At 37.6% G+C, this 27,903-nt stretch overlaps 1 protein-coding gene across 1 annotated transcript in view; it reads left to right on the top strand.

Moving 5' to 3' along the window:
* Positions 1-9,279: 9,279 nt before the first annotated feature.
* The window catches only part of FAM199X (family with sequence similarity 199, X-linked), a 30,035-nt gene continuing 11,411 nt past the window's right edge, over positions 9,280-27,903 (top strand). The window contains exons 1-2 of the mRNA XM_081043836.1: positions 9,280-9,766; positions 18,469-18,688. Of these exons, the coding sequence (XP_080899962.1) occupies positions 9,570-9,766; positions 18,469-18,688 (417 nt within the window). The 5' untranslated portion in view covers positions 9,280-9,569. The remainder of the gene's footprint in view (positions 9,767-18,468; positions 18,689-27,903) is intronic.

The following is a 27,903-nucleotide window of genomic DNA, read 5'->3' as shown; positions in this document are numbered from 1 at the left end:
ACAGAAAGAAATGGAAAGACATTCCGTGCTCATGGATTGGAAGAATCAACATAGTTAAAATGGCCATATTACCCAAAGCAATATACAGATTTAATGCAATCCCCATCAAAATCCCAATGGCATTTTTTTAAAGAAATAGAACAAAAAATCATCAGATTTGTGTGGAACCACAAAAGGCCCTGTATAACCAAAGCAATCTTAGGAAAACAGAACAATGATGGAGGTATCACACTCTCTGACTTTAGCTGGTACTACAGGGCAACAATAATCAAAACAGCATGATATTGGCAGAAAAACAGACATATAGACCAATGAAATAGAAGTGAGAACCCAGAAATAAAACCACATAAATATTGACAGATAATTTTTGACAAAGAAGCAAAAAAACATAATGGAGGAAAGACAGCCTCTTTAATAAATGGTGCTGGGAGAATTGGATAGCCTCGTGCAAAAGAATGAAACTGGACTGCTATCTGTCACCATGTACCAAAATTAATTCAAAATGGACCAAAGACTTAAGCATAAGACCTGACACAATAAACTGCATAGAAGAAAACATGGGTACTAAACTTATGGACCTTGGGTTCAAAGAGCATTTTATGAATTTGACTTCAAAGGCAATGGAAGTAAAAGCTAAAATTAACGAATGGGACTATATGAAACTTAAAAGCTTCTGCACACCAAAAGAAACCATCGACAAAATAAAGAGGCAACTGGCTGAATGGGAGAAGGTTTTTGCAAACAGTGCCTCTGATTAGGGGCTAATATCCAAAATATACAAGGAACTCATGAAGCTCAACAACAAAAAAACAAACAACCCAATTGAAAAATGGCAGAGGACCTGAAGAGACACTTCTCCAAAGAGGATATACAAATGGCACATAGACATATGAGAAAATGCTCAACATCACTAATCATCAGAGAAATGCAAATAAAAACCACAGTGAGATATCACCTCACCCCAGTCAGAATGGCTATCATCAACAAGAGAAATAGTAACAAGTGTTGGAGCCACCGTGGAGAAAAAGGAACCCTGATACACTGTTGGTGGGAATGCAGACTGGTGCAGCCGTTATGGAAGGCAGTGTGGAGGTTCCTAAAAAAATTACGAATCGAATTACCATATGACCCAGCAATTCCTCTGCTGGGTATCTACCCAAAAAATATGAAAACATTTATAGATTAAGACACGTGTGCTCCAATGTTCATTGCAGCCTTGTTTACAGTGGCCAAGATATGGAAACAACCAAAATGTCCTTCGATTGATGGATGGATAAAGAAGTTGTGGTATATATACATAATGGAATACTATTTAGCAGTAAGAAAAGATGATATAGGGACATTTGTGACAACATGGATGGATCTTGAGAGTATAATGCTAAGCGAAATAAGTCAGACAGAAAAAGCAGAGAACCATATGATTTCACTGATATGTGGTATATAAACCAAAAAACAACAAAAGAACAAGACAAACAAATGAGAAACAAAAACTCATAGACACAGAGAATAGTTTAGTGGGTAACAGAGGGTAAGGAGGGTGGGGGTGGGAAATGAGTGTCAGGGGGATCAAATATATCGTGATGGAAGGAGAACTGTCTCTGGGTGGTGAATACACAATGGGATTTTTAGATGATGTAATACAGAATTGTACGCCTGAAATCTATGTAATTTCACTAACAATTGTCACCCCAATAAATTTAAAAAAATGTCAACATGGGAGTAAAGGTGGGAGAAGTTTAGTTTCAGTGGCGAGGAAAGATAAAAATCTTGGTGCAAAGCAAAAGTTTTGACAGAAGGAAAACAAGCAGACATGGGTTTTCTTGAAATAGTAGAAATAAACAAAGAAGGGGAGGTTGAGGGGATGATCTCAGATAGAAACAAGAGACCCTACCCTTATAGCTCCTTTCACCCTAAACCCCATATCTTCATTCCAGAGACTTCATCTGCCTTACATTTCTCCTAACCAACCTGATTCTTTCACTGTTGGGCAAAAATCACGGAAGCCACCACCAGCTGCTTAGCAAGGAGAATAGATGAGGGGAGCAGATATTCCTACACCTCGTGTCAAAATGGGGGATGTGTTCCCAACATCCCTAATTATTTTCATAACATATTTTTAGAAAAAAATCTCACATATGGTTTAAATGCTCAAGTTCTGTAATGCTTTCTATAGTATGCTTCAGTTATCTAGGGTTGTAACACACATATAATACTGCTTCTCTACTGTAGTGTGCATATATTGTTGGAGACGAGTTCAGGCCCCCTTTACAAGACATATAGACCCATCCCACAGCAGTTGTGGGTGCTAGCTACTAACTACACCTCCTCCTTTCTCTGGAGAATTGCACTCTGCAGAACAAGAGCTTCAACTCTATGACACCCCCACTACCCACACACCCTTGCAACCTGCAGCCAATGATTGACTGATGATGAGGGTACATAATGCAAGCCACCTTACCTCAAGATGGACCAATTCTGTAGTGAAAATCCTACTGCAGTGCTCCTTGTGGATTCCAGCTAAAGCTGGTCTCCAACTGCCTTAGTCCCCCCCCACCACTTTCTTCCCTCATTCTGTAAACATAGAACCCAAACATATCTGAAAACCTAATTCTGAGTATATTTGAATACATTCCTTTTGTATGACCTCTCGTAATTAGCTCCCTTAATTATTTATTACTTTTATTTATTTACATATGTTTATTTATACAGAGGGTGCCAAAAAAGTATACATTTTAGGAAAGGACAAAACTGTAAAAATTGTAATACTCAATATATACCGATAACAAAAGATGAGTACAAGTCCTATGTATACATTTTTTGGTACCCCTGGTATATTATAATTTATTATTTTAATTCTTTTTAAATATTTTGTTATTTAGCAAAATATATTGATCATGTCTTCCTTCCAAACAAATTCAGATTGTGGAGAGTCTTTTAATTGGTTGCTTTTGATTTTTCCAATGTAACTGAAATAAACATTCTCTATTTCGTAAGAAAGTATCATTAATTAAAAATTTTTACTGATGTGAGAAATGTTTGTTGTTTCTGAAAAGCCCTTTTTACATTAGTCAAATAAATTGAAATATTTATAGGTCTGTAATATTTTAGTTGTGTACAAGACTTTCAATATAGCATAGGAAAGAATACTATACTTACCTGCTTAACACACATGTACAAAAGGAGATATGACTTTCCTAACTTATCTGTAACAATGGTTAAATGAAGATTTGTTAAGAGCTACTGAAAGGGCCCACCCGTGGCTCAGGTAGTTGAGGTGCTGTGCTCTTAACACGGAGGTCCCCGAGGTCGCCCGTTTGATTCCCACATGGGCCAGTGAGTTGTGTCATCTACTGCTAAGATTGTGAACAACAGCTCTCCCTGGAGCTGGGCTGCTGGCTGCTGTGTGCAGTGGTGAGAGGCCAGCAGCCACTGTGAGCGGCTACTGTGAGCCCCTGTGAGCGGCCCACGGATGACTGGCGACTGACTGCCTGGGCCAGGGAGCTGTGTTCTACACAACTAGACTAAGAAACAACTGCTTGAAGCGGAGGAGGGGGGGAAGGGAGAAGAAAGGGGGGAGAAAGAAAAGCAACTGAAGAATGGTGAATTCACCCATTCATTGAAAATTTTAAAGTACTTAAACATTAGGATGGATAGAATTATATAGGGGAACAATATGTCTCATTTTCTCTTTAGGAATAAGAGGGCAAATATCTAAATTTTATTATAATAGGCCCCTTGGTTGATATTTCTCAAAAAATTTTTTGGCCATCAACCAGTAAGAGTTTCCATGATTGCTTATGAGTAATGTCCCATCATTCATTTCTAATCAAAAATATTTTCTAAGTCCATCTTTTATCTTTCAAATTCACCAGTTTTACCACAGAAATTATATGGAATTTCAGTGTTGCACAGTTTCATCTAAAATACCGTCTTTTCCAGCCTAGTAGACAGCTACATATATTCTAAAAGCACAGGTCAAATGTCACTCGCTTTGTGAATTCCTCCCCAATCTCCTTTCTCCCAAGCAGAACTCATCCTTTTCTTTAATGGGCACTCATGAGTCTTTATACATACCTCTTTTAGATCTTGTATCTCACTGTATTATAAATTATATGTTGCATCAGTTAGCAATTGTGTTTGGCTGTCATTAAGAACCCATTATTTTTCTATCACATAAAAGAAATTCAAAGGTAGGCAATTCAATATTGTTATGGTGGCTCCTTTCGTCTTTCTGCTGTTTCCCAAGATCAAGCTCTGCCTTCCTAGCTCAAGTTTTCCTCAACGTAACATTATAATTGCTGTAGTTCCAGCCATCACATCCATATACTGGGAAAGGATGAGTAAGAAAATAACACAAAAGGGCCTCCCAGCTTAGCAGCCTCTTAAGAACCATCACTCCTGATCCCCTACCCCAGTGCATGCATGTGCACACACACACACACACACACACACACACACAGAGACAAAATTATGAAGCTTTCTAGGAAGCCTCACCCAACAACTCCCACAAACATACCATTGCCCTGTATTTAGTCACATGGGTTCCCCTATCTGAAAGGAAGGCTAGAAAATTACACTTTTTCATCTAGGTTCCTGGATCTCTCCCGGCCCCCTGAACAAAATCAGGTTTTGTTACTTAGAAAGAACAGGCAGAAAGGGGTATGTGATAATCAACTAGCAATTTCTGCCCCTCCCCCCCAATTTGCCATATCTGTTTCTTTACTGAGATTGTTAATTCCTGCAAGGTTTAGCACATGTCATTTTCATTTTGTATTTCCAGGGCCTAGAACAGTAAAAGACACTCAGTGGTATACTGTTTATTTCCTTCACCTACAATATGAAGGGTTATTCTGTGTAATCTGCCTGGATAAAAAAGATTCCATGTTTTACCAGAATAATTTTCTGTGCTTTAGATTGACTTTATTATGTCCTTGATTATTTAAGAAAACAAAGTGTTCTCACTTATGAAAGACCTAAAGTTCTTGATCATCATGTTACCTTATATTTTAATTTTTAAATGTTTTATTGTTGCTTTCTATGAATAGTTACATATCATTTCTTATCACCAATGGCCTTGCATGTTCAAATATCCTGACACCTTTTGATTATTTGTTCTACCTAAGATTGAATCCTAAATATAAAATGAAATAAAACAACTTTCAAGATATCTTTGGCATGTAAAGCTATCTTTGAGATTTTCCAAAGGGCCCCTGGACAATCAGACATTTTTTTTTCACCTTATAAAAAGAGAGATACTAGAAACTATTATGTTTATTCGATGTTACTATTGATGAGTTGCTTGGGAAGAGCTGTCTAATCAGAAGAGATGCTCAGCTTTCCCCATGTTAAATTTGTATGGGCAAAATGTTATTAATATAAAATTTTCAGGAAATGTATGCTATATGAGAAGTATCTAGAGATTTCTCCATGCCCTCGGTTTCCATGATGTTTCTATTTATCAGAGTCCTGGTGGTTTTTTGCCTGAGAATATTAGGCAACAGCAGTATAGTGTTATTGGTCATAATTTCAGTTATTATTTAAAATGTATACTTGGCCACAACCATACTTCTTAATCTGAATCTAGCATCTTCAAGAGCAGTGGTTTTTCGAGAGTTGTTAGATGGGTGTGTGTGGGGGGGGGTTGGGGATAAGGGGAAAGGTGAAGGGATTTGGAAGCAGCTGGTAACCACAAGATGGCCTCAGGGTTTTTTTGAAAATTAATTTGGGGAAGGTATTCAATAATGTTGTAAAGATTTTGTTGGGTATCCGATGGACATGCGTCCTATTTGGGAGACCACCTCAGGGATACTGTGGATACCTGATCATGGCATTGTACACCAGAAGCTAAACATTAACAAATGCCAACTATAATTTTATATATATAATGTGATGGTTCAGTGTGAGTTCGGAGGGATAGTGGATGGGGGGAGGGGGGTTCACAGTGTGAGGGATATAAATGATGAACGTCTAAGTATTACCTTGTCTTGTACACCTGAAACTAATAAATAAATAAATAAATAAATAAATAAATAAATAAAAATAAAAAAATAAAATAAAAAAAAGAGCAGTGTTTTTTAATGGAGGATGCACATCAGACTTACCTCTGGAGTTTTATTAAAATACAGAGTTTTGTATACCTGTTCCAAACTTGAATCTCTTTAGTTGATATTCTTTTTTTTAAACTTGTATTTATTTTAAGTGTGTTTTTCCAGGAGCCATCAGCTCCAAGTCAAGTAGTTGTTTCAGTGCAGTTGTGGAGGGCGCAGCTCACAGTGGCCCACGTGGGGATTGAACCGGCAACCTTGTTGTTAAGAGCACTGTGCTCTAACCAACTGAGCTAACTGGCCGCCCCCAGTTGATATTCTGAATATATATTCTCTCAATGATTCTCTCAGTATATATTCTTCCTGTGTGTTTGGTATATTCATAGTGTAGAACATATGTAGTATCTTTATTATTATATATTTTAAGATTTTTCTTTATAAAAATTGTGTTCACCTATTGTTTTGTATATCACATATAAGATTCACAGTCTTCATTGAAAAAAGGTTCAATAATTATTTTTTCAGATATTTTGTTTAAACTTTGGGAATTGGCTTTTTATTGGGATTGACTCTGATATCACATATTTTGGCCTAATGGTTTGTCCTCTAAGAAAAAGGATCAGTAGGTAATTTAATTCACAAAAGAAAAAAAAGAGAGGGGTACTCTGACTCAAAAATTGAAGCTAACTACGTTAGAGGAATTCTGAATTTCTTTTTTCTCTCCATAGCCCTCTTAATTTCATGCCTTACAAAAGGCCCAGAAAGTAGAGCAATTCCTACATGCTGTGGTTCAGAGAATAACAGGCACTTTAGACAGTGCCACTGTAGTGGGCTGAATGGTAACTCTCCCAAATATATTTCTACTTCCTAATGCCTGGAACCTGTGAATACTACTTTATGTGGCAAATGATTGATTATTACCATATATGGCAAAATGATTAAGTTAAGGATTTTGGGAGGAGGATCTTATCCTGGATTATCGGGGTGGACCCTAAATCCAAAGACAAGTGTTCTTACAAGAGTGAGGCAGAGGGAGATTTGACAGACACACAGAGGAGAAGGCTATATGAAGACAGAGGTAGAGATTGAAGTGATGAAGCCGCAAGCCCAGGAATGCTAGGGCAGCCACCAGAAGCTGAAAGAAGCAAGGAACCACGTCTCCTCTAGAGCCCCTGAAGAGAGTGTGGTCTTGCTAGGTGTCAGATTTCTGGCCTCCAGAACTGTGCAAGAATAATTTTATGTTGTTTTAAGCCACTTAGTTTGTGGCAAACTGTTACAGCAGTTTCAGGAAACCAATATAGTCTCTAAGACTATAGAACTTCTTGCTTCGGTTCAAGAAATTGAACAGGCAGTGGTTCAAAATAGAGCTACCTTAGATATAAGATTGACTTCTTGAGGGAGAATTTGGGCTATTTTGACAGTAGAATGTTGTGCTTACATCCCTGCAGATCTCTCTGAGATTTTTAATACCACTAAGAATTCCAGAAGTAAACCCAGAAATCAGAATTGGGTAATTTGGACAATGACCTCATAGCTGGTTTGGCAGACTCTTTAGGTTAGGGATGATATTTATTTCCTTAGTTTAATATGGGCACTATTGGCTCCTGGCTGACAAGTGGACTATAAACTGTTATCAATCCTGAGGAAGAATGTACCTGCTAAGAAGGACTCCTTGCTGTTAACTGGGCCCAAATTCAGAGTCTAGCAGCCATTGTTTGCCAAGGCCTTTCACGCATACCCTGTATCTGGGAAAACCCACAAACTGAGCTGTCAAGCTTCCTGCACTGTATTCTGGCCTTCTGAGTCCAACCTTATAAAGAAGATATGGGTATTATATTTCAACCAATGAGACTGCAACCTTCCCTGTCCAATTGGAGCTATGCAGCTATATCCTAGTTTGCATCTTCACGGAACAATCATAATAGCTCTGTAATGAGCAATCAGGACAGTACTTCTTGGACCAATCAAACTGGGTGAATTTGGAGTCTTCATTTGCATATAAATGGACCAATCAGGGAACAGGAGTGGAAACTTCTCTCTATATAAGTCAGCCTCCACCCCCCCCCCCCCCGTTTCCCTGCCGAAGTGTACTTTCTGCTGTGTTTCCCTGACTTGAGTTGTAACACTGGAGCCAGCCATTACACCTGAATGAGGTACCTCCCTTCACCTCGCCCCAGATTGGAGACTCCTGTTGGTATTGGATTGGTGGCAGCGACCTTTTGTTGACAGGTTCAATGTAGTTTTTCCATAAAGCTAAATATATTTAATGTTATATTGAGAAATTATGTCCTTATCATTTTATATGAAAACATGCTTCCTTTTATAAAATAGTAGTGGGTATTTAAAAATTTTCCTCCAGTTTACAAGATAAGAAAATTGGCAATCTTGTGTTTTCCTCTGAATATTTTAAAATGATTTACATGCCTAAGATCTGGAACTATCTGTCTGGACTACAGAGAAAAGAGAAATGAAAGAACAGTGTTTAACACCTAGCAAGTTGATTTAAGTTGAACAAGTCAAGTGCCCTTTCTATGGGAGCTTTGGCAGGAATACCTAAATCTCGTTTAAAAGTCAGGGAAGGCTTCACCGAGGAGGTACCCTTTGAGCTGGGGCTTTAAGGATTAGCAAGGGAGAAATGGCAGGGCGTCCCAAGCAGAATTCATAATGCGAGCCCCAGCAGAGAGCACAAAAGAGCTCTGCGTGTCCAGCAGCTCTGAGTAGCCTGGTGGCTGTTGCGTAGAATTCTTGGGGTTAGGTGATCAGAGCTGAACCAGGGGCTATTTTTCTCTACTTGGCCCATTTTCCCTACGGCTTATTGCACAGTGCTGGGCACAGAACTGCAGGACCTCAATAAATACTTGTTGAATTGGGACAGGGTGATCAAGTGTGCTGGGAACCAGGGCATCTGGATTCTTTCTCCCGCACCCAAAGTGTGACCTTGGCCAAGTCCCTTTTCTAAGGGCTGCGGCTTGCTGTTTAGTAATCAGCCACCAGCGAGAAGGCGGTGGAGGGGGATGGCGTGAAGCGCCCTGCTTTCTAGAGCCTGGAATCCCTGATTGGCTGCGTGGAGGGCGGGGCGGGCGGCGCGGCGGCGGCGGGCGGAGGTTCAGTTCCTCCTCCGCTCCTGAAGGGGGCGCGGGGAGCGGATTCCCATCGCCCTTCCCCTCCGGTTGGGCGCCCGGCGGACTGCAGTAGTTGCGGGCGGCGAGCGCAGTGGGCGGGGCGGGGTGGGGCGGGCCGGGCCGGGCGGCGGCGGAGCTGCGCCTACGAGCCTGGGCTGGGCAGCGGCGGCCGCCACTGGGGGGACTAACCGGGGTCCGGCGGGTCGCTGTGGCCTGGAGCAGCCTCGTCGCGCGGCGCGGCTCTCCTGGGCCAGCGACGGGCCGCGGCGCTCAGCCTGCTGGTGAGCTGCGGCGGGCACACCCCGGCGCGGCGGCGACAGCGGACAGGTTAGAGTGGGGGCAGGGACGGGCGCGGGAGCAGTCCGGGGCTGGAGAGGGAGCCCGAGCCCCGTCATCTCCAGCCATGTCGGACGAGGCGTCGGCCACCACTTCGTACGAGAAGTTTCTGACCCCCGAGGAACCCTTTCCGTTTCTGGGACCCCCTCGCGGAGTGGGCACCTGCCTGAGCGAGGAGCCGGGCTGTCTGGACATCAGTGACTTTGGCTGCCAGCTGTCCTCTTGCCATCGCACCGACCCGCTCCACCGCTTCCACACCAACAGGTACAAACCACCGCTGGGGGCAGGGGCGGATGGCCCACACCATTGCCTAAGCCGGCGACCACCCGGCTCTCCCCCAAGCCTGGCTCTCCGCCCTGGGTGTGCACTAATGTTCTCCCCTCCCCCACCTTTCTCTCCGACCGGCGCTCATTCCCGGGCTCCCTCTCCCTCCCCCTCCCCCTCCTTTTCACCCCTGCCCTCCCGATTTTCCTTTTGGCCGGCATTTTACTCTCTCCCCTTTCCCCCTTTCGTCTTCTGACCTTAGGGATTTCTCCTTTCCAACTCCCGCCCCCAGTCTGTCCCCTGCGAATCCCAAACACCCACCTTTGATTTTTAGCTACTCCCCTGTTTCTATCCACCCGCAAAAGTTTAACCCCTTCCATTTCCGATACGCTGTAGAGTGGGTTTCCGATGGCTCCATGGATCTTTTGAAAGGTGGTACTTTTAAAGCTAGAATCTTCCTTTCCCATTTTTTAACCTGTCTCACAACCCTCTTTCCACCCCGCTCCCCCAGTGAAGCTCTGGGAAACCAGACAATTCTTTTTTCCCTCTCTCCTTTATGAATTCTTTTCCTTCGCCCTTTGGGCTCTGCCAAAATGTATAAGCTTAAATCTGGGAGATACCTTCATGTAGCACATCCCTTGGTTTCCTCATCCAGTGGAAGGATGGAGTGAAGCTTAGGATGGGCTTGCTTATTCAAATTGATTCAGAGGGTGCATCCCCTAAGTGGTTTTATTACAGGGAGTGTTCTGGAAAATTCTCTCATGCAAGCATTTAAGTGTTATACTAAATGTGAGGGATTTGAAGTAGTTTTACACGTAGTCCCAAACCTTTAATATAGGTGGATGTTTGAGGTGCACATACAAAGGCCTGGAAGGGTGTGGAGAACAAGGGAGGAGGGGTTCAGCTAGGGAAAATAGTGGAGTTGAATTAAGGAGTCTAGTTTTGATTTCTGCTCCAATTTACCATATGACCATGAACAAATCCTTCCACATTTTAATGTCTTTTATATGTCCCCCACTATCTCTTATATCAGTTTACAGATTTACTCAGCTCCTACCAAATACGGGGAATGTATAAAACATGTTTCCTACCTAAGAGAAAGTTATATAGTATGGAAGCAAGGTATTATAGTTAAACAATCACGTAGAACATGAGTATAACACATTTGAAAAGGAAGCGATAGTAAATTTGTTAAAACTATTCCAAATCCTCATTGCAAATATGATGAAACTGAGGTCCAGAGAGAAAAGATTGTGTTCAAGGTCATAAAACTGAGTTAGACAAAACCAGGACTACTCCTTTGGAGCCAGTGCTGAAACTTGGAACAGAGCTAATGGCTCCAATGTTGTAAATGGTTACTATCATGTGTTTTTTTTTAGACTAACTCACAGAGGCCTGTTTAACCCATGAGGTGACTATAATATGAATGTAACATGTTCACGAAATCAAGTGTGCTTAGGATTGTTTGCACTGGAAAATAGTATAAAAGAATACTTTTGTGCATATTTGACATTCAAGTTTTGCAACGTTGGAGCAAGTTATATACACGGGAAAGTGAAGTGGTTTCACAATTAGATTGTTCTGATGCTGAGGGCAAAGGAGTGGGGACAGAGGCACCTGAGGGTAAGCACTGGGATAACGAGTTGGGGTGATGGGGAGTGAAGCAAGGAGAAGAATGCATTTCTTAGTGCTTGTTCTGTTCTTTCTCCTTTTTACCTTGTGTTTTCCTGTCCCTTTTCTTAGAGACCATGGTAAAGTCAAGGTAGTCTTACAGAGTGGGGCAGTGAAGATAGAGAGGAAGGTTCCTGCTCAGCCCCAGTTTTTCCAAGTCAAGTGCTATTTTTCCTAGTTACTGCCTGCTTTTTTAACCCCCACCCACCCTACTTTTCACAAGACTTGGAATGGCAATGGGAGGTCTAACGTATTTTACTCTGTTCTTTTCAGCAGAGATGGGGGGGGTGAACAGAATTAGCAATACTTACAGCATATAATGTTTCTGCTCTGGACTACCTTGCTTTTTAAGTCTTTTCTCCTGGAACGTTCTGCCTTCTTACCTCTCCTCAAGAAGGTGTTTGAGAGGACCATGTGCTTCCAGTCATTTCTTTTCAGGAGGAAGTAAACAGCTAAGGAATGTATGTGTGCCAAGTTTAGGGAGTTCTTTTATTTTGGAGTTTTCTTTTTTATATGTCAATTTTTTTCTTCACATCTCATCATTCACCAATTCAAACAATAATCCAAAAATCAGATCCGAATAGTTGAGTGCTGATATTCTGCTTTGGGTTTAGTCATTATAAAACACATTTCATTGAAAGTAGAAAGCTTGTCAGTGGTAGATACTTGATTCACCTTTATTTTGCTTCTTTCTTGTTACTTGATAAGAAAACTAAATTGTTTAAATAATGCCCTTGATAAGGGCCTTAACATGATGACAATTTTGTGCCTGTTCATGTATTGGGCGCTGGGCTACATTTGCAACCTTCATTAATCAGGAGAGTCAGGCACTATTACTTAGGATCCCTAAGATTGAATATTTCTAGTGTTCAGATTAGAGTCACCTGTGATTTAGGTTGATATGTCACTGGTCTAGTTTCAGTGGAAAATAAATCGCATGAACACAGCCAGTTTCCTAAGAATTCACATTTTCCTGGGACTATCTTTTAGGATTTTATGACCAAGTAGGGTTTGTCTGGAATTATGAAATAAATTTTAATAACCAAAATAACTGAAATGTTTTTTAAATTGAAATGTCAATATGATACATACTGGTGGTGCCAAAAAAATGAAAAAAAAAGTATACAAGTGGACACTTTGGTCAACGTTGTTCAAGCAGTAGTTCTCCGTAATCAGAAGTGTCTGGACTCTGATGGTAACCACTTTGAGCACCTCTTGTAATTGCAGAAATCAAACATGACTTGTATTCATCTTTTGTTACTGGTATATATTGAGTATTATAATTTTAATAGTTTTTTTCCTTTCTTAAAATGTATGCGTTTTTTGGCACCCTTTGTATACACACACATTTATGTATATATATTTAGTGTTTAAGAATTTTTTTTTGGTTTTGGAGACAGGATTTTTCTGATGTAGTTGTGGATTTTCTCTTAGTATTTGTCCACCACAACCTCCACTATCGTAAAAAAATGATGTCATTGAAAAAAATAATGATATTGGCAGGTCTTACAAGTAAATTACGAGATGAGGGGGGTTAATATGAACTACCCGATGAGTTATTCTCTTCATCTTTCAGGACTGCATCAGTACTTTGACATTGAACAATTGTGAAAGCGTGTGGGAGGACAGTGCCTCACTTTTGTACGCCCTATTGGCAGGATAGGAAATGAGCTATTGTATAAGGCAATTACTTGGTTATGTGATTTTACAGCCCTGTTTTCAATCACCAGTAACCAGAAAAACCCCAAGACTACTGTGTGCCTTTGGTACCACCCACAGTTTTCCTATTGATACAGAATTCGAGGTGCAGAAGAGCTGTGAGTTGCAGGTAGGAGAACCATGTTCCATAAAGTGAGATAGGCTACAGGGCGGGAGGAATTTGGTTTGGGGACTTGTTGGGACAAGGTAAGAATGGGGATCAGGAAAAAACACAAAACAAAACCTCTCCTTGGTATCTATCAAAAAAATCTGAGAACACTTATCCGTAAAGACACATGTGCTCCAATGTTCACTGCATTTTTGTTTACAGTGGCCAAGACATGGAAACAGCCAAAGTGTCCTTCGGTAGATGAATGGATAAAGAAGTTGTGGTATATGTCCACAGTGGAATACTCTTCTGCCATAAGAAAAGATGAAATAGTACTATTTGCAACAACATGGATGGATCTTGAGATTATCATGCTAAGGGAAATAAGTCAGACATAAAAAGTCGAGAACCATATGCTTTCGCTGATATGTGGTATATAAAACTGAAAACAAGAAAAGAACAAGACAAACAAATGAAGAAACAAAAACTCATAGACACAGACAATAGTTTAGTGGTTACCAGAGGGTAAGGGGGGAGGGGGATGATAGATGAGGGTAAAGGGGTCCAATATATGGTGATGGAAGGAGAACTGACTGGGTGGTGAACACAATGTGATTTATAGATGATGTAATACAGAATTGTATACCTGAAATCTATGTAACTTGACTAACAATTGCCACTCCAATAAACTTTAATTAAAAAAGGGAGGGGATCAGGCTTTGGAGAACTATCCAGGCTAGAAATGTAGATTTGGGAGTAACCAGAACAGAAATTCCAGTAGCGTGACATGAGTGGAACTGTGGCTTACAGAAGTTGAGACAGTAGATGAAACTTTTTAATAAATTTAGCAGGAAAAGAAAGGAGAGATGTAATGTTTGAAAAAATAAATTGAAGGTTTCTTTGTATGCTTTTTTTTCTGTCTTGTTTAGTTTTTGTGTTCCAAGGATAGAGATTTTAGCTCCTTAGAAGCAGCCCACAGGAAAGGGGGAAATTGAAAATACAAGGGAGGGTGGGATGACAGGAGTTGGATGGGATGAACTCAGAAGCCCAAATGGAAGAATTCACCTTAGAAATGACCTGAAATGTTTTTATTTTTAAGACTGTAGAGGGAGTAGGAGGGATGTGTAATGATCCCAAGACAATTGAGGTCACTGGGAGGAGAGTTGGGAATTGGAGTGAGTCTAGTATGGGGGTTGTGTCTTGTGCTCTAACTTGGGACCTTAATGACCTGTTGGGCTCCAGAGGGGTAGCCAAGGTCAGGGTGGCTGGGTGGCTGTATGGGGATTCTGGCAGGGGGTCAGTGAGGAATACATGTGATGCTAGGGGACTGTTCCCCTCAAGTGAAAGCCTGACTTGGATTTGGAATGATTTTCATCCACCTGACTGTAGGGCGCTATTCCAGAGTGCTCATTGGCTGGATTCTCATCCTGAGAGGTGATGGTTAGGTCTACCTAAGAGAAAGGGCTACAGAAGAATGTATAAATGGTGCACATGCTTTTCTTAATTTTGCCAAAATACCATTGAAAGCCCTTTATGTGTGTGTTCTTAATGAAAAGTCTTGCAGATAAATGTTCTTGGCTTTACCTTTTTTTTAAAAATTAAAATTTGGGCAGTAAGCCTAATTATCGAGTTAAATCCCGTTTCATTGGGATTCTTTTTAACATTTTTCTTTTCAGATCCGGAGAAAGTCTCCTTTGTGAATAATTTTGTGGTTATAGCTAGGATCTTAGTGTTAGGTAGCTTTCTCTTAGTGGAATAAAATGTAAATAAAGGCCTTGTAAATTTGAATAGTTCAGTGATGAGCACATTTACACAGTGGTCATTCATTACACATTTGAAACTGAAAGAACAGCCAAAAAGAATCACACTTACATTTTTATTATGAAAACTCATTATAGAAAATTGTGGGCATATACAAAACTATAAAAACCACTCATGATCCCTTGAACTAAAGATGACTGTCAGCATTTTGATGTTAACTCTTAATGTTCTATGTATATACATAATTTTAAAAAATCAGGGTCAGGCACCGTGTGTGTGCGTGTGTGTGTGTGTGTGTGTGTGTGTGTGTAAAATTTGTGGCCAGGTTATTTGCACTTACATTGTGAGTGTTTTCCTTTTTAATAAATAGTCTGAAAAAATACAATTTTAATGATTATAAAAACATTTATTCAGATACGTTATTTAATTATTCCCCATATTTGGGGCATTTTCCCTTTTTTGACTATTACATTATTGTTTGGACATGTTTGTACATACATCTTTTTTCCAAATTTCTATTTGGGGACGGGGATAGAGTCCTAGAAGGACAATGACTGAGTCCAAAGGAATGAACCTTTTTAAAGCTCTTAATACACATACCAAATTGCTTTTCGGTAAGATTATGCCAATTTATCACTCCCACCAGCAGTGGATAAAAGTATTTCCTACTTTGTTTTTATCCATATTGCCTTAAAATAATAATAAAAACAGTATTTGAAAATTAGAAGATAGTATGATTTTTTAAAAACCTCAAATAGTAAAAAGTACTATTTTTCTATTTTGTAAGTGATTTCTTTCAAGTGTGAGCCCAGTTTCCTTGCCACTGTTACTTTAAAAAAATGCAAAGGCTTTTAAGAATACCCAGAGCCCCATTTTATTTGTTAAAAGTCATAGATCTGCAAAACTGAGAAACATACTGATTTTGCCCTAAGGTAAGAACACAAAACCAATAATAAACCAAGTCTGCAAATTCCTAACTCTCATGTCAGTGATCTAATCATTAGATTATTAAATACAGCATATTTTTTTAAAAAGGAAAGTCATTGTCACTCGGAAACACACATTTCATCAAAGTTTTGCAAGGTGAAATGAAATTCTCATTAAAAACAATTACTTAACGGCTTTTCCTAGCACATAACACAGTACTGGGCACAGAGAAGGTACTGAGAACTAAATATTTGTTGAGTGGGTGAGTGAATAAAGGTTGGAAAAAAGTCATACAAGTTGAAGACAAGAGAAAAAATAGTTTGCTCAGGACACAATGTAGATATTGGTTTACTTGTGTCCAGCATAGAACTTATGATTGCTGTTTACAGTTTTTATATTGTCTTATTGCATGACCTGGGCAATTTGATTAATTCTATTAGGTTTGTTGATTTTTTTAAAAAATGAGGATATTGCTTGCCTAGCAAGCATGTGATGAAACTAGGCAATATTACAAGGTATATTCTTGGATTCTTAGATGAATTTTAGATTTTTGCCTATTTATAAAAGTTTGTTGACATCTGCTTTTATATTTACTGAACTATAATACTTTAGTATGTGTGTGTCTCTTTGTGTGTTTCAGTGTTTTAAAATACTCTACCTTTAGCTAGGAGGAAAAGGTGCCATAGAATTTGTTGGGTTGCCCGAATTTTGTAAATTGAGAACTTTGGAATTAAGATTAGTCATACAAAATAAGAGGGGAAGTTAAAAAATAAAATACACAATTCAAGAAAGAACTGGATTTAATGAAGGATGAGAAACAGCCTAATAATAGGTGAATAACGCTTTTCTTCAGGAAGTCATTATTTCAGTACCTTGTTAATATCAGATATACTAAATCATTATCTTAAGGATTAATTTCCTAGGCTACTGCCAAAGCAATGAAGATTATCTCATTACTGGTATAACGCTAGTGGAAATGTAGAAAAGAGAGCGGATTTGTAGATTTCAAGAACAACAACAAAAAAAACTTATAACCCTGCAACAAATACTACAGACAAAATGTTAATATCCTCAGTGCATAAAGAACTCTTACAAAATCATAAAGAAAACATTAACAGAAAAATGCTGCAGCAAAATAACTAATAAATATTTTTAATTTTGATCTTGCCAGTAGTCAAAGAATTAAAAATTGATATAAAAGTGTTTTTCTCCCATAAGGTAAAATTTTTAAAATGAGAATAACAGTGCTGTTAAGGTTTTGGTGAAATGAGCACTTTTATATACTGCTTTGGGGAGTGTAAATCAGTGCAGCCTTTCAGTAGTGTATTTGACTAAGTAAGTATACTGTGACCTTTAGAAGTGTTTGTATTCTATGGCTCAGTACTTTCCTTTCAAGTAATTCATCCTGAGAAATTATATAGTTGGGTAAATAATAGTAAACAAAAAGTTTCATCAGTATTATTTGTAATACCAAAAAAAAAATTGGAAATAACTGTATGTTATTGAAGGAATAAGGTTAAATAAATTGTGATACATTCAATCAATGGAATATTATATAGGCATTAAAATGTTTTCAAGTAATATACTTGGGGAAACATTCAGTATATAATAAGTGAAAAAAAGCTGGATATTAAAATATATGCAGAATGCTGATTTTGTGAAACAGCACATATGCATGCAGAAAAAGTACCAAAATATTATGGATTAGTTATTGCTGGGTATTGTTTGTCACTTTAATCTTCTTAATTACTCCTTTCTTGTTCCAGCATCTATGCAATGACCCTGTATAACATTGATATGTAAAAGTTTTTAAATACAAGAAACCTATGTACTTTGTTGGTGCTTTTTTTCTGCCCTGCAATGGCTACCCTCTTCCTTTAATAATAATAATAATAATAATAGATACCATGTATTGAGCACTTTTTGTGTCTGCTAAGGGCTCTGTATGCATTCTCATGTAATCTTCACAATAACTGCATTTTAAAAATGAGGACACAGGCTTGGGGAGGGTGTGTTTTGCTTAAGATTGAACAGCAGGCAAGTGACAGAGCAAGAATTTGAACTCAGTTTGACTCCAGACCTTACTAAGAACCACTATGGTATGTTTTGTTTGTGGGTGAATGTTTTACTTTAATCCTAATTTAAATACATTTTTCTTTAAAAATATTTTATTATAAAAGTTTTCAGATAGGTACCAAAGTAGAGAGGATAGTGTAATGAACCCTACATGCCCATCACCCAGCTTCAACAATTATTCACATATGGCAGTGTGCTTTATCATTTACACATTTTGTCAACCCCTTACACATTTGTCAACCCCTTCCTTACTATTTCAAGACAAATCCCAGACTACTTCATTCATAAATATTGTGTTATATATCCTTAAAAGATAAGGGCTCTTTTGAAAATCACAGTATCATTGTCATACCTGAAAGCGAGATAACTCCCATTCCTCATGAATACATCTTATCAGTATCTTTAAATTGAATGGATTCTGTGATTCCTGTTGTGATTTCTTTTGTGTTATGTTTTTAAGGTGGAACTTAACTTCTTGTGGAACAAGCGTTGCCAGCTCAGAATGCAGTGAGGAGCTGTTTTCATCAGTTTCTGTTGGAGATCAAGATGATTGCTATTCCCTGTTAGATGATCAAGACTTCACTTCTTTCGATTTATTCCCTGAGGGGAGCGTCTGCAGTGATGTGTCTTCTTCTATTAGCACATACTGGGATTGGTCGGATAGCGAGTTTGAATGGCAGGTGGGTTTTTGTTTTCTTATATTGCGATCATTACTAGGTAGAAGTATGAATTTCTATTTTGATATTTTCATCTCTACTGCAAAGCAAATTTCTCCATTGTTTATCTAATCCTGCAGGTTTTCTGACAACATTGCGAATTAGATGGAATATGCATTCTTTATTTCTGCTAATATACCTTTTAGGCTTCTGATGCTATAGGTACCTTTTTGTAGATTTTCATGTAATTTGATACTCGTATTCCCATTATTATATATCATTAGTACCTTTCTATGCTTGAATCTCAGTGAATTTACTTTTCCTACATTATAATAAACAGCCTTTCTGTCCTTATAGGCACAGTGTCCTTATATCAAGGTCATGTTATATATCTAGGATCACAAACCATTATTATCTTGAATACGTAATTTTGAGTTCTATTATCTGAAATACAATATAATTTCTCACTTTGTATTCTCTTCGTATGTAGAGATGTTTTTCGCTTGACACTGTTTTTTCTTGTGGCACATACACCATGTAAAATGGCTTTGTGGCAAAATGTTTGGAAAGGCTGCCTTATAATGAGTGCAGTCTATCAGAAAATGTAGATTGTGTTATTGCAACATCTATTTTCTGATTGTGAAAAAACAACATTTAAAGAAGCTTTCTTTGCATACAACAAATGTTATATTCAACAGATACTTGAATGTTTACTGTGTTTGAAAGCCATCTAAATATTTGAAGTTGTATTCCAAAAGAGGAATCAGATGCTATTTTATTTCAAACATTTTTTTATGAAAACAATGTAAAATATAAAAAATAAGAGTCTCCAAGTCCCACTCCACTGTGGTTAGCACTGTGAAGAGCTTCTACAAATACAAGTATGTTTGTCTAGCATTAAAAACACACAAATGGAATCATACTTCAGCCACTCTTTGACCCTTTCCTTTTTTCAACTAATATATCTCATTGTTTTTGATAGCTACATCATAATTTAATCAATTCCTTAATAATGGGTATTTAGATTGGTTTCAGTTTTTTCTTGTTATAAACAATGCCACCCTGAAAATGAAGAGTTTTTAAAGAGGAAATAAATAATCTACATCTCTATTTTTAAATTTTATGTAAATTTAAAGGCTTCTATTTTATATATAGTTGTAAATATGATTTGGATAGAAAATATAATTTTTTTCAAACTTTGAAAAATTGATATGAAATTCACCATTTAAATAATTTTAAAGTGTATAATTCAGCAATTTTTAATATATTCACAATGTAGCCATCACCACTAATTCCAGGACATTTCCATCACCCCCAAAAGAAATCCATACCTGTTGGCAGATAGTCTCAATTCCCTTTGCCCCATCACCTAGGAATCGCTAGTAATCTACTTTTTCTATGTATTTGCCTTTCTGGACATTTCACATAAGTGGACTCATATATGTAGCCTTTTGTGTCTGAATTCTTTCACTTAACATGACGTTTTCAAGGTTCATCCATGTTGTAGCGTGTAACAGTAGTTCATTCCTGTCTTAGTCAGCTCAGGTTGCTAGAACAAATACCATAGGCTGTTGGGGGGGGGGGTGCTTAAACAACAAACATTTATTTCCACAGTTCTGCAGGCTGGAAGTCCGACATCAGATTGCCAGCATGGTCAAGTCCAGCATGTTATTGTACAAAACAACAGGAGATTAAATCAAGCACTAGGGAAAATGATGCAATCGAGAGGCTCATTAAACACAAGGTATATGAGGCTGCTGCCAGTGTGACACGGCATACTGTTTGACAGTACCCCACTTTTTTTAACAAGTAGAAAGAATATACTCTAAAATAATGATAAGTTCATTTTAGTAAATACATAAACCAGTGACAGTCATTTATCATTATCAGGTATTATATACTGTACATAATTAATTGTGTATGCTATACTTTTAAACCACTGGCAGTGCAGTAGTTTTGTTTATAGCAACATCACAACAGACACCTGAGTAATGCGTTGTGCTGTGAGCTTATGACGGCTAAGATGTTCACTGGGCAATAGGAATTTTTCAGCTCCGTTATAATCTGATGGGACCACCCTTATATATGTGGTCTGGCATTGACTGAAACATGCAATGAGTGACTGTGTGTGAAAGTTCCAGTTTCTTCATATCCTGGGAGACTACACTTGGTATTGTCTCTCCTTTGGTTATAGCCATCCTACTATGTGTAAACTGGTATCTCATTGTGGTTCTGATTTGCATTTCCCTAATGACTAATGGTGTTGAGCATCCTTTCATGTACTTATTGGCTATTTGTATATCTTCTTTGGAAAAAACGTCTATTCAAAGCCTTTGCCCATTTTTAAAATTGTGTTATTTGTCTTTTATTATTGAATGATAAGAGTTCTTTATATATATATATGGCTACTAGATCCTTACTATATACATGATTTGCAAAAATGTTTCCCATTCTGTGGGTTGTCTTTTCACTTGATAAGTGTCCTTTGACACACAGAAGTTTTTAGTTTTAATGAAATCCAATTTATCTTTTTTCTTTGAATGCTGTGCTTATGATGTCATATATATTTTTGTTTCAAAAAAACATTGGTTATGCAGGCTTTCACGTTATTTCCTTCTAAGAGTTTTAGAATTTTAGTTCTTAAATTTAGGTCTTTGGTCCATTTTGAATTACTTTTTTTAATACTTTTTTTTTAAAAAAAATTTATTTATTTTAAGTATGTTTTTGCAGGACCCATTAGCTCCAAGTCAAGTAGTTGTTTAAATCTAGCTGTGGAGGGCGCAGCTCACAGTGGCCTATGTGGGGATTGAACTGGCAACCCTGTTGTCAAGAGCACCGTGCTCTAACCAACTGAGCTAACCAGCTACCCATTGAGTTACTTTTTGTATATGGTGTAAGATAGGGGTCAAATTTATTCTCTTGCATTTAGATATCCAGTTGTCCTAGCACCATTCATTGAAGAGGCCATATCTTATCAAATGGTCTTGGTACCTTTGTGGAAAATAAATTGGTCATAGACATATATAGGTTTAGTTCTGCACTCACAATTCTATATTATGCCACTACCACACTGTTTTAATTACTCTGGCTTTGTAGTAAGGTTTGAAATCAGGAATTGTGAGTTCACTTTGTTCTTTATCAAGATTATTTTGGCTATTTGGGGGTCCCTTTTGCAATTCCATATAAATGTTAAGATTATGTTGTCCATTTTTGCAAAAGTCAGAATTTTGATAAGGATTGCATTGAATCTGCAGATTGATTTGGAGAGTATTGCCATTTTAACAATATTAAATATTCCAGTCCATGAACAATATTAAAAAAAGACCAGATATTTATTTTGGTCTTCTTTAGTTTCTTTCAGTGACGTTTTACAGTTTTCAGTGTCCAAGTCTTGTATCCTGTTTCCCCGAAAATAAGACCTAGCCAGACAGTCAGCTCTCATGCGTCTTTTGGAGCAAAAATTAATATAAGCACCGGTCTTATTTTACTATAATATAATACTGGATCTTAAATAAGACTAGGTCTTATATTAATTTTTGTTCCAAAAGACGCATGAGAGCTAACTGTCCGGCTAGGTCTTATTTTTTTGGGAAACATGTTACTTCCTTGGTTCAATTTGTTACTAAATATTTCATTCTTTTGATGCAGTTGTATGTAAACGGAATTGTTTTCTTATTTTCGTTTTCAGATTATTCATTTCTAGTGTATAGAAATACAACTGATTTCTGTAATTTGATTTTGTATCCTATAGTTTTGCTGAACTCATTTGTTAGCTTTAATAGTTTATTTTTTCTGTGTGGATTCTTTAGGGTTTTCTATATTTGAGATCATGTCATCTATAAATACTAGAGATAGTTTTTCTTCTTCCTTTTTAATCTGGATAGCTTTTTTTCTTTGGCTTAATTGCCCTGGCTAGATCTCCAGTACAGTGTTGAATAGAAGTGACAAAAGAAGGCATCCTTGTCTTTTTCCTGATCTTAAGGGAAAGCTTTCAGTCTTTCACGTTGAGTATAATGTTAGCTATAGGTTTTTCATAAATGTCCTTTAACATATTGAGGAATTTCCCTTTTGTTCCTGTTTTGTTCATTGTTTTTATCTGAAAGGGTGTTAGATTTTTGTCACATGCTTTTTCTGCATCTACTGAGATGACCATGCAGTTTCTTTCCTTCATTCTGTTAATTAGTATGATATACTACACTGATTGATTTTTTTTTTTTTGTACGTTGACCCACCCTTGCATTCCTGGAATTAATCCTCATTGGTCATGGTATATAACCCTTTTAATATGCTGCTGGATTTGGCTTGCTAGTATTTTGTTGAGGATTTCTGCATCTGTATTCATAAGGGATATTGGTCCGTAGTTTTCTTGTGATATCTTTGTAGGACTTTGGCCTCATAGAATGAGTTAGGAAGTGTTCCCTTTTCTTCTGCATAAAATATTGCAATAAGATTTTACTCTGCCATAAAAGAGAATGAAATCTTACTATTTGCAACAATATGGATGGACCTAGAGAACATTATGTTAAGTGAAATAAGTCAGACTGAGAAAAACAAATACCATGTGATCTCACTTATCTGTGGAATCTAAAGAACAGAATAAATGAGCAAATTAAACAGAAATAGAGATACAGAGAAAAAAACTGATGGTTGCTGGGTGGGAAGGGGGTGTGGATGGGGAAGAAAGTGAAGGGATTAGAAAGTACAAATTAGTAGTCATGATATAGTCACGGGATATGAAATACAAGATGGGGAATATAATCAGTAATGTTGTAGATTATGTAAGGTGCCAGATGGGCACGGGACTTATTGGGGGATCACTTCATAGACTGTGTAGATGCCTGACCACTGCACTATACACCTGAAGCTGTAGTAGAAAAATATTAAATGTCAACTACAGAGGGTGCCAAAAAAATGTATACACATTTTAAGAAAGGAATAAACTGTATTAAAATTGTAAAATATATACCAGTAACAAAAGATGAATACAAGTCATGTTTGACTTCTGCAATTACAAGAGGTGCTCAAAGTGGGTACCATCGGCGTCCAGACACTTCTGATTACAGTGAACCACTGCTTGAGCAATGTTGCCCAAAGTGTCTACTTGTATATACATTTTTTTGGCATCCCTTGTATAATTAAATAATGTAATTAATCAGAAGTGTCTGGACGCTGATGGTAACCACTTTGAGCACCTCTTGTAATTGCAGAAGTCAAATGTGACTTGTAATCATCTTTTGTTCTTAGTATATATTGCGTATTAAAATTTTAATACAGTTTTTCCTTTCTTAAAATTTGTATACATTTTTTTGGCATGCTCTGTATATATATTGTCACAAGATGTGGAGTACAGCATAGGGAATATAGTCAATGGAATTATAACAGCTATATACAATGTCAGAGGGCTAGTCGGTGGGGGGGTACTTTGTGAGGGGTACAAATGTCTATTACATTGCTTTGTACACCTGAAACTAATAAAAAAAGATTCTCTCATTTAACATGTAAACCTTTTCATGATCTCCATAGTGACTCTTTTAATGACTACATAATATTCCTGGTACTAGACATGCCAGAACTTGTGAAATCATTCCCCTATGTACATCTGTTTCATGTTTTTTTCTATTAAAGGTAACACAGCAGTGAGCATCTGTGTGGGTGCCTTTTTATTCTTCAGTGCCTCATTTTTTTAAATGCACACTTCGTATTTAAAATCGGACTACAAGTTTTCTTAATAAAGTAATTACAGGGAGCCCTAATAATTCTGAGAAATGGTTTTCTGCTTATTTTATGTGATTTATTTAGCATTTTTATAATGTTGCAAAGTGGCAGGCAGTTTTTAATTGTTGATTTGTTCACTCATTTCATGAATAGTTAGAGAACTATCTTCAACCAGTCACTGTTCATGTACATGACTGACTACAACATTGGAACAAAAATCAGGCCTGCCTTAGTAATGTGTTTTCCCACTTAGGAAATTGGAATATGGGTACTCTGTTGCCATGGATAATTGCTATTTAAATATGCTGAAAGGTTTAAAATGCTCTTTTGTCTTTGTGGGACCTCTTAATGATGAGCAGTAAATTATCCAAGAAGATAATTACAAATTATGTGTTAGGATTAATACAGACTAAAAATTGTTGACTGTGGTTAAAAAATTTGTGTTACCTCTGTTATGATTAAAAACTGTACCTGTTTAAATCTTTTTAACAGATGTTTCAGTTACTACTAAAGTAAATATAAATGATTCATAGATTCTGGGAAGTAGTAGATACCAACTGTTTAATAAGGCAGGATTTTAACCTTAGAAAGAAGTAGCATCTTAGCATTTGAAGTAGCCTCAAAGCATTTTGCTTTGCTGATAGTTTTCTTTGCGCGCAGTCCTTTTATTACTGAAGATATATTTGACTAGTCTTAGAGCTTGAGAAATTATTTTATCGTTGTGCAGGAAGGCATAGAAAATTTAAAGAGTGAGTAATTCAGCTGTCACACTTAAAACGTAGAGGTGCAATTTGAAATTACACATCAGCTGTTACAGAAAATGAGCTTACTCATAAAATTTTGCTGCATGTTACAGAAAATATGGCAGAGGTTTGATTTAATTCTCCCTAAATGTCACAATTACTGATTATAATATAAATATACCAAATATTATCTGTGAAAAATGTGGGATGAGAATTATTAAGCATTTTTATCCTGAAATATATTATCAGTTACAAAATGGAAAATTGCTGGTCTAATAAATATACAAGAGCCCATACAATTAATTGTCATGTGCATCTGCTACTCTCATCCCATATCTCCAATTGACTACTTGACATTTCCACTTAGATGACCTTATTATTTAATGCTAACCTGTTATCTGATGCTGAGTCCTTGATCAGTAATGAAACTTCCAGTTATGGTGGGAAAAAAATAGAGTCTGCTTTGTGACATGTCTTAGAGTGTAGTGAAAAATAGCTGTTGTCATTTCAAAGGACTCGTACTTGCTTCTCTCTGAATCACTACAAACTCTCGGTATCCCAAGTTGCATTCTTCTCTTATACCCAAAACTTGTAAGGTGGGATGTCTTTGCGTCGTAGAAAGCAGTGGACTTGTGTCCTACTTTGGATCTTGCCACTAAGAGACCCTCCCTGGACATAACTTTTCCTTCATTGTAGAATAGGGTGTTAGCCTAGAAGATCTGTAGCATTGCTTCAGGTCTCTTGCTGTAAAAATTGAGGTGTTTTAAGTGCATCACCCTGGATGGGTTTTATGACTGAAATGTCGCCAGCTTTCTTCTGGTCCCACATTGGTCATGTGTCTATTACCCTTGTCCATTCAGTTATACACAGCCTTGTAAATTGTTTTTCATTTGAAATTTTCTCTGTTCCCATTTTTCTTTCCATTTTTGCTTATCTTTGTCCAGGCCTAGATCAAACCAGCTTCCTGTCTAATTCCAGTCTTTTCTTACTTTATTTTGTCCCCATACTGCTTTTTAACTCATCTTCCCTCAAGACCAGTTTCATTAAGTTACTTCTACTTACCCTGTTTCCCCGAAAATAAGACCTAGCCGGACAATCACCTCTAATGCGTCTTTTGGAGCAAAAATTAAACACACAATGGGATTTATAGATGATATAATACAGAATTGTACACCTGAAATCTATGTAATTTACTAACAATTGTCACCCCAATAAATTAAAAAAAAAGATTAGAGAAGAAATAAAAAAAATTAATATAAGACCGGCTCTTATAGTAAAATAAGACTGAGTATTATATATTATATTATATTATACTATACTGTACTATACTATACTATATTATATTATATTAGACCGGGTCTTATATTAATTTTTGCTCCAAAAGATGCATTAGACCTGATTGTCTGGCAGGGTCTTATTTTTGGGGAAACATGGTAGGAACGTCAGCGGCTCACTTCTACATGTCATACGCCAGTTTCTGGTTCTTCTCTTAGCTTTCAAATCCCTGGCGTGATTTTCTGTTTTAATTATGTTGGTTTCCTTACCCTCATCCTATGTTTTTCCATCTGTTTTATTGAACTGTTCTCCTTACCTGAATGCCTTTCCTTTTCTCCCTTCTGCCATTCTGAGAGAGGACATTGTGAAACTTAACCCAGCCACCTTAGTAACATGTGGCATTCTCTGAGTATTTATGCTATTATTTTTAAGGGTCCAAAACCATGGCAAGAGATAGAAAAAGCAAAATGTGCCAGGCTTGTTACCTCATTTAAACCTTTCAACAATCCTTTGAGATGGATGATATTAACCATAAGTTACACTGAAGACCCTGAGGCTCAAAGAAGCAAACTAACCTCCACAAGGTCGCATGGCTAGTGAGTAGTGGAGCTGGGATTTCAACTCTGGGATCTTCTTTCTTCTCCCTGAAAAACATGGCCAAAGAATCATTAGTTGCCATTCTTGCCCCCCCCCTTACTCCCTCCTCAAAACAAACATATAAACACGATTAAAGACACATTTAAATGCTTACCATAGTCTGACACCTAGTAGATAATTGCTAAAGATTTAGATGAAAATTTTTCTTAAATATTGAGAGTGTAGATATTTTGAGTGTTCCTTTCTCTACCTAATTTATCAAAGGAACTTGAAGTAGGGGAGGCCTTTCATCTGATGAATGTCTTACTTTCTTTTAGGAATCTTAGGGAGAGCTTTAATGTAGTAATGTGATTTGAAGTCTTTCAAAGGGAAAATAGCAAAACATTTTCTTCTTTGACATTAAAGGCTGAAAAAGAGATGGCCTTCATGTGTGCATTCAGTAATCATCCTTCCATGACTGACACTGACTAGATAATATTAGGACTAAGAGTGAGCAATTCAAGCAGTGTAGTTACATAGAAGTCACACAAATTGTGACTGTCAAAGTGAAAATGTGGTTTTTAAGAGTAGTAGCTAACCTAGACAATTTCATTCTAAGTGTCACGGTCATCTTGTCTAGTGATCAGCCCCATGCTTGCGGCTTCATTCCTCCCTTCTATGTGATGGACTCTCCAATGCCTGCCCCCTTGTAGCTCTTCTGAGCTTTAATCCTACAGCTTTACGTCACCGTTAGATATTTCCACTGAGGACCTGTCATTTCAAACCTAACATTCGTCATTTTCTGTGTTGTATAATTGTATGTTTATGTTACTGTCTTTCCAAGTAGAGTATAAAGTTCTTGGGTAAAGACCAGGACTTACACTCCTTTGAATCCCCTTGTCCATGTTGTGCTGCTGTGGGGCCAACAGG

Source organism: Rhinolophus hipposideros (assembly GCF_964194185.1).
Source record: "Rhinolophus hipposideros genome assembly, chromosome: X".
In the NCBI taxonomy this organism is placed as follows: domain Eukaryota; kingdom Metazoa; phylum Chordata; class Mammalia; order Chiroptera; family Rhinolophidae; genus Rhinolophus; species Rhinolophus hipposideros.
Note: the sequence above shows the minus strand (reverse complement) of the source record. Positions and strands in the feature narration are given on the sequence as shown.